At 34.2% G+C, this 7,425-nt stretch overlaps 2 protein-coding genes across 2 annotated transcripts; both read right to left on the bottom strand.

Moving 5' to 3' along the window:
• Positions 1–338: 338 nt before the first annotated feature.
• Positions 339–4,545, bottom strand: LOC106719957. Its single transcript, XM_014514451.2, has 11 exons — positions 4,394–4,545; positions 3,648–3,847; positions 3,451–3,555; positions 3,172–3,342; positions 2,745–2,993; positions 2,107–2,252; positions 1,734–1,880; positions 1,311–1,462; positions 961–1,059; positions 657–824; positions 339–550 (listed from the first exon to the last, which is right to left on the bottom strand). The coding sequence occupies exons 1-11, from the start codon at positions 4,491–4,493 to the stop codon at positions 423–425; spliced, it is 1,665 nt and encodes a 554-aa protein (XP_014369937.1). The 5' UTR covers positions 4,494–4,545; the 3' UTR covers positions 339–422.
• A 461-nt stretch (positions 4,546–5,006) lies between these two features.
• Positions 5,007–6,116, bottom strand: LOC106719769 (venom allergen 5). The gene has a single exon (XM_014514211.2). The coding sequence runs from the start codon at positions 6,051–6,053 to the stop codon at positions 5,007–5,009; it is 1,047 nt and encodes a 348-aa protein (XP_014369697.2). The 5' UTR covers positions 6,054–6,116.
• Positions 6,117–7,425: the final 1,309 nt, after the last annotated feature.

Raw genomic sequence — 7,425 nt, 5'->3', positions numbered from 1 at the left:
CAATTTGCAACGGATTAAAGTATGTTTGTAGCTTAATTTTTTCTTTATTACGAAATTTTGTAAAAATATTCCTAACATTGACAGTAAAATTATATTTAAAAAAAAAATTGAGCCAATAACTTACATCAAAAATTATGAAAAATTTGCTCATGTTTGTACGAAACCAATCTAATAACAAATATAAAAAACAAAACAAGATGCTACAAAACAATTTAAAGCAATGAAAAATAATGTAATAATTAAAATATAATACTACATTAAACTAGTTGAAGTACCAGTGATATACAATGGTAAAAACGTTATGTAACAGTTTCAAACGCGGACAGAACAAGGTGGAATTGCAGTACGAGTACTGCAGTTTTCTACTGCACTGCAATGTAGTTTTGCCCACGTAGTAATACAGCATGAATTATTTTGACAGATTATTTCTTCGTAGGCTGGTCCGGTACGTCGAACTCACTGACTTGCGATTCCACCAACTGTTTGCTACGTAATTTGATAACAGCATGACTGGGAACGTTCGGATCCTCAATTTCAAACTCAATCAGGCCTGCCAATAAACAATGATAAGATAACAAATGATGCAAAACGCGTAGCGATATATGTACACAATTACGGACAGCTAATTAGTACAAAATAGTTTAATCCAAACAAACCTCCTTCCGCAACAACTTCATCCTTGTAACTGTCGCGCATCGATCTAGCCAGTATGTTGTGATAGAACTGGTTGGCATTCGCTCGAATTTCACTCGTTACCTCCATTTTAGCTATGGCCTGAATCAAAACATTCAACTTCTGTCTTGCGTTCAAAATCAACTTGTCGACTGTAAAAGATACAAAATTGCTTTAATCAATATATTGCAGAATTAAATCTGTATAAAGATCAACTTATATTTTAGGGATATGCAGTACAAAAAGAGGGAAACTGAGAACTTAAGTAAAATCATCTCAACTACTTACAATCAGCTTCCACCTCAGGGACGGGTTGAATCGATTCATCCATCGCGTATTGAATAGCTGCGGGAACTGCGGGTGGTGACCTAGTGACATTTGGAGCACCTACACCAATTAAAACATTAGAATTTAGTTCTGAGTATATTTTCACTGCATCTTTTAAGAATGAACTCTGTAGTATATTCATTAGAAACGATCGTTAGTAGAAAATGTTCCATGTCAGTTCAATTTGGTATATTGAGGAAACCGTCAAGACAGAACAGTGACCTTGTTAAATTCATAATAATGTATATTATTTTCACTGCAGTTGGCATACAGCTAGAAGCAATTAATAAAGAAATAGTTATGACACTCACCAACACTAGATAGCAATTGATTTATCTGTTGTAATGATGTTTTCATTTCAATAATAAGTCGTCCCTTCTCATCTAAAGCTTTCTTAAGATTCTTCTCTTCGCGAATTTCAGCTTCTAATGACGATTTCAAATGATCTTTCTCTAGTAAATATCTAAAATATAATATGGCACCATCAGTGTCTTAACAAATCTGGTTTTCTTAATTTTATTAAAATTAAGTAAAGGTTACTATTTTATCAATTCTACGGTGTGATAGAAAATTTAATTTTATTCAATAATATCTTTTCCGAGCTTATTTTCATGCAATAAAAATTAAAATAGCCATTTTTCTGTTTTAGGGTTAAATTTTCAAAGCAAAATCTTCTCTTCACGAAATTCATTTCTACCATAGTCAATCGCCTTGAAAGTTTGTTAAGTACTTACTGGGCCGTTGTTTCCTGTCCTACATTCTTCAATGAATCAAGCATCAGTATAGCGTGCTTGCGGTCTTCAATCAACGCGTTCCTCTTCATACTATTTTGTGTCAATTGCGTCGTTAGACGTTCCGATTGGTATTTTTGTTCCTTTAATCTTTAAATATCAAGTAAACGATCACTTACTAATATTATATTACTTATCACTATTTAGTTACAGGCGTTTACCATGTTTTGATAATATTTCGATAGCATTTTATAGATATCCCTTAATTACTGGGTTGATCATAAGTTGTCGAAAAAAGGAAATATGTCGCACCAAAAAAGATGAAATTATGTAAAATCTTCATAACTCGGTGAAAAAATAATAGGAGTCAGCTAACCGAAGAAGTATTTGATCAAATGCCGACACCAATGTTCCACGCTGAAGGTTCTTGCAAATGCTCATCACTTCTTCGAGTTCCCAATGCACCGAATGGAGACTTACATTCTCTTGTTCTTCGTACAATTCATCGAGATTTGTGGCTTCCTAAAAGTGATTATACTTTTTTTAATAATCGATGAATCAAAGGGCAAGCATATGCAATGCATGTTGCAAATCAATTGTCCTGTAGAACTAGTGGATAGATAGTAACAGGTTAGATTTCCACCAACACTACTTATGTCGTATTCAAACTATAAATGAGTCCAATAAATTTCTCATTTTGATAATTTTCATAAATTTATACATTGAATCAAAGATTTATATACATTAACTAGCTGTCGCCCGCGACTCCGTCCGCGCGCAGTAAAAAAAAAATGAAAAATAGATGTTGGCCGATTCTCAGACCTACTGAATATGCTCACAAAATTTCATGAGAATCGGTCAAGCCGTTTCGGAGGAGTACGGGAACGAAAACTGTGACACGAGAATTTTATATATTAGATTAATTTCTTTACTAATCAGGTGTTTTGTGAAAATATAATAAAAAAACATGTGGCCCTATATTTAGGTCTATAGGGTTTTACAAGACAAACATACCTCTTTACGGATTAGATTGGGAAAAGAATCAGTTAAGTAAGCAACTTCTCGGCGCACAAGCTTTAAAGTTCGTTCTCTCTCTTTCATGTTTGCTTTTATCTCTTTTTCCAATTTGTTGAACTCAAACTTTCTGTCGTCCAAATACTCCATAGCGAGCTGGCCCATTTCAGTAGCACCCATTAAACATTTGCCTTGAGCACGACAATCTACTTTAAGAGCTTCTAGAACAACCGTAAAGTATGACGAATCCTACACGAAAAGAATTAAAAAATATAAGTAATATACTACCTACGATAATAGAGACCACCATCATGTCCATGTTAAGTGGTAAGCAGAAATTCTAACAAGTATATTATAAATTATACGTTTATGTGTAATGTAATTAAACGTTATATGAGAGTAGTTCATGAAGAAAAAACATCAGAACCTTTTTAAGAATATCTAAAATCTTCTTATACATGACTTTAATAGCAAGAGCTGCGTTCTTTTTGATGTTTGCACGCTGGACATAGTTCGCGACGGCTTGTTCCTTTTTCTCGGCCGGAAGTTTTCCGCCTATCTCGTACAATAACCGATCGCGAATCTCCGCTGACGCTAGCTATAATCATTTTAATATCACTTGCAAAATTATTGAAAAATTAATGATTACAATATGTTTTGTTATTTCAAAATAATTTTTATTTTTTTATTCTTTAGCTAATTTAACCTGTATTCGACGAAACTTTTCCATTTTCTTTTTCTTCGTGTAACTTATGCGATCTAGTTGCTTCCTTTTGTTAAAATTTTCTTGGTGTATACTCTCTAAAACTTTCTGGAAAAATAGTAAGTTAAAAACGTTATTAGTTTTCTAAAGAAATCTGATGAAGACGTAAACCCAATTTACAAAGCAAACTGCAAACTCACATCTGCTTGACTGTTCATATAAGTTAATTGCAAACGTCTATGCTCCTGAAATGCATTCCTTAGGAACTGCTTGTCACCGTACACCACCACGCCGAGTTCTTGTCTTTTGGTTGTAATGTCTTTCCGTAGTTGTCGGATATCACGTAAATATCGTCGCTTCTGCTTTGCCAAGTCACCTTCATGTATTTTGCGATCTCGCTCTGCAAACATATCGTTGCAATATTATTCAATATATTATTACAATAATCGAAACTAATAACATAATATTATTCTAAGCAAATGGTTTTTCTCATACGAAGTGCTGATACAATCCTGATAGTATATATCTATGTCGAAATTAAGTTATAACCTATACATGTTTTGAGTATCGTACTTGATAGATTAAAATAATGGATTCTATTTCAACGAAGGCAACACGCTCGTAGGTTACAAACACACTAACATCCTATTTCATCTGCATAACTTCACTGTTCGTTTATATCATGTTATTCAGAATAAACTATACGTCGGTGGCTCAGGGGGTGAATGAAACACTTGACTTATAATCTGAAGGTCTTGAGTTCAAATACCGTCATATACCAATGTTTTTTTTTTCAATTCACGATTTAAATATGTACAATGATGCAACCTACACATATGCGTGAAGGCAATCAATCCGCACTGGACCAGTGTGGTTGACGATGACATAGTCACCGAGCCAATCAGTGGGAACGTATAACAACCTGACCATTATTATTATTTCTCACCATATAGTTTGATGAGTCCTCGGTACTGATTGATTTTGTCCTTAATAACCCAATTCTCATCTTGCATTCCATGAATACGAACTTTTGCAGCGGACAACATTTCTAGTTATTTTTATATACCTTAATATCAAAAATACTTGATTACTTTTCCACAAAACTATATTATCAAATCGAATATCATTTGACGTCTAAGTCAATAAGTATAAGTCTGTCTAGCTTTTATTTTTTATGGCTATTTAAGAAAAAGTTTAAAAATTAAATATAAAAAAGTGAATTTGAAAACCTTAAATTAATTTTTTTGCCACGTTCTATAAATTGAAGGCTATTTTTTATCGAAAGCTCGACCTTTTGACTCAGATCAGTCAGACCAAAGACGGTGAAACAGTCATCATCATACATATTGTAGATTGAAACTTCGAAATAAAAATAGTTTTTACACATAAAGATCTCACGATTAATTTCTATATTAATAAGAAATAGAAAAGCTAATTAAATCGTGTTAATTTATTTCACTTCTCTATTTCTAAGATTGCTGAGTGATTAAAACGTTGTAAATGTATTATGATAAAATTTTAATATCAAAATAATAGGAAGAAAGGAAGTATTGAATATCTTAGTTAGCGTCCATCAATTTGTTGTGCCCGTCCGGATCGTTAACAACGGAACACAATGCTCTGTGGGTTCGATCTCGACAATGGGTGCCTTGAGGACAATTAGCGCAAGTTGTGCCGGCTTCATAAATTGGAAAACCTTCTATGTTTCCTGCTGGACCATAATTACAAAATGTGAAAGCAATAATTTTTAGATCTCTTCGTTTTGTCCTTTTTGAAACGTTATCCATTGCACCACGATATAAAGGTGACTCCACGATATTGTCTTTAACAGTGGTCGCAAAATCTTCAAATCGAGAAGCTTGTCCAGATGTCATGTATCTTGTCCTTCGAAGAATGTTTTCTGTCGTTGACGACGTAGTCGTAGCTTTCATATCATTAGCTTCAAATAGTCGTGCCCGTCTCCTCTTACGAAAAAGAACACACGATGGTTTCCGAACTGTACAAAGTGCTTGGGAGCATCCTAATCGCCACGTCGAAGCCCACGCTGCGGCCGAGTACCAATGAGCATTACACCCGCCCGGTGCGCTGCAATTACTAAGCTTGAATGACCATACGTTCTCTGGTTGCAAAGATCTGGAACCGGAGAACCAGGCCCCTACCGCGTCTGCGAGCAACTGCGCTTCCGTCACCCTCGGCACCACAGGGCGCACGTCCATGTTCTGCAACGCGTTAAATCTTATTGTATTTCGACACTCATCGTGGCGCTTTTGACACTGTCTCGCCCAAACTTCAGCCATCTCCTCTAGTTCATAATCCCAATATAATTTTCTCATATTTGTAGCCGGCGGTTGAGCTGCTTCTAAACCCATGGCGATGTTGTCCCTGTGTCTATTATGTAGTAGCAATATTTGGTACCTCATCCAAGTTGTCATTCCAGAGACGTATAAACGGCGGCTAGCTTTATTGTTAGCAGCGCACAAAGTATGCTGGTCTTTTATAGGACAGTCTGGATGTAAGCAATAATCCACCTTGCTCTGCGTGTTGTTCTCATCGCTGTATACAACTCCATACAAAATTATAAACGAGAATAACAAAATAAGAGACATTTGTATTACGTAGGCTCTTTAAAAGACTAAAATCCAAGTAAACTAGTTGATTAAACCATTATAAAATTCTTTACACTGCCAACTGACATTTGCTGTTACTTTACGCTATTGTCATTTCCGTTAATTCAAATTTCATTATCACAAAAAATGTTTTATGCTAAACATCTAAAAATGTTGTTGGACCATTAATTTACCACAAATATATATATATATTAATAAAAAGGTTCTTAATGTTCTGTATATGTTATTCTTGATAACAATTTTTTGTCAACAATTTTTTTTAAATCCTTTTCTGGCAGAATTTTGATTATTAACGTCAACATTTCATCAACCATAATGTCATTGAAGTCCTGTTTTATAGAACTCACAATATTTTAAAGTATCAGTTTATAAAATATCTAAAAGTGTAAATTTTCACCACACCAGATAAATTTAAAATGCTAAATGGGTTACGAAATCTTGCAAATGTTTCTGCGTGGAGCAGTTTTAATAATGATGCTTATCGCGTACTTTCTTAATTCTGAAAGCTTAAATTTATTAGCAATCAATCAATTTGTAAAAACTGGCATATATGGAAGCTACGCGATTATTACATTAGGTCTGCTGTGTGAAGCAGCCCTACGTATTCATTCCGATATATATGTGGAGGCATCATTTCTGTTAGGCGGGGTCCTATTTAATACGCTATGTGCAGCTATGGCTTTCATTGACTTTCAAAAATTTTCCTTTGGGGAGAAGTTAGACATGGCTCTATTATCGATACTTTCAAGTATCGTATTCATAATAGATTTTCTATTCTTATTGTTTACATAACATCTAGTTCCATAATTACCATACTAAAGTAAGTGAATCGCGATACGACACAAATGTTTTTATTTTTAGTTTGGTGCCGATTATGATCTCAGTGAAATGGACAAGTGTATCGAGATAATTCAAGGGTAAGTCGAAGTAATAGTCCTAAAAGTAATTTCTTTCCTCTCCTCCCTCTCTCTCTCTCTCTCTCTCTCTCTTCTTTTCTTATTTTTTATAATAAACGCAACAATGTATTAACATTATACAACTTTGTGCAGGCACATCGTAATTTATATAAATACAGATGAAACACGAACTTTATTGTTCACGCGAGTGAAAATTGCGCATTATTTGACTTTATCTGCCGCTGCCCTCTTGAATTAAAACATACAAACAACAAAAACCATAAAAAAACCGATATTGATTTCTGCTCGTCAACATAATTATCTTTAACATAAGAACTTCAATTCGTCCTAAAATACCTCAGATAGAAAATAGATTTGGTCCTAGTAAAATACGTAACTGAAATCGATATTTAACTTGTTGCCGAATCGATATTATTTCATCGCAATTACGAATA

This window comes from Papilio machaon, chromosome Z, assembly GCF_912999745.1.
Source record: "Papilio machaon chromosome Z, ilPapMach1.1, whole genome shotgun sequence".
NCBI classification, from domain to species: domain Eukaryota; kingdom Metazoa; phylum Arthropoda; class Insecta; order Lepidoptera; family Papilionidae; genus Papilio; species Papilio machaon.
The sequence above is the reverse complement of the archived record's forward strand: the minus strand, read 5'-3'. Positions and strand labels throughout refer to the sequence as shown.

Excerpts from the sequence above, each read along its gene's own strand:
- LOC106719769 (XM_014514211.2), bottom strand. The coding sequence starts at position 6,053 with ATGTCTCTTATTTTGTTATTCTCGTTTATAATTTTGTATGGAGTTGTA.
- LOC106719957 (XM_014514451.2), bottom strand. The coding sequence starts at position 4,493 with ATGTTGTCCGCTGCAAAAGTTCGTATTCATGGAATGCAAGATGAGAAT. Across the intron at positions 3,556-3,647 it reads ATATGAACAGTCAAGCAGAT|AAAGTTTTAGAGAGTATACA; the intron begins GTGAGTTTGCAG and ends CTATTTTTCCAG. Across the intron at positions 3,343-3,450 it reads AAAAGTTTCGTCGAATACAG|CTAGCGTCAGCGGAGATTCG; the intron begins GTTAAATTAGCT and ends AAATGATTATAG.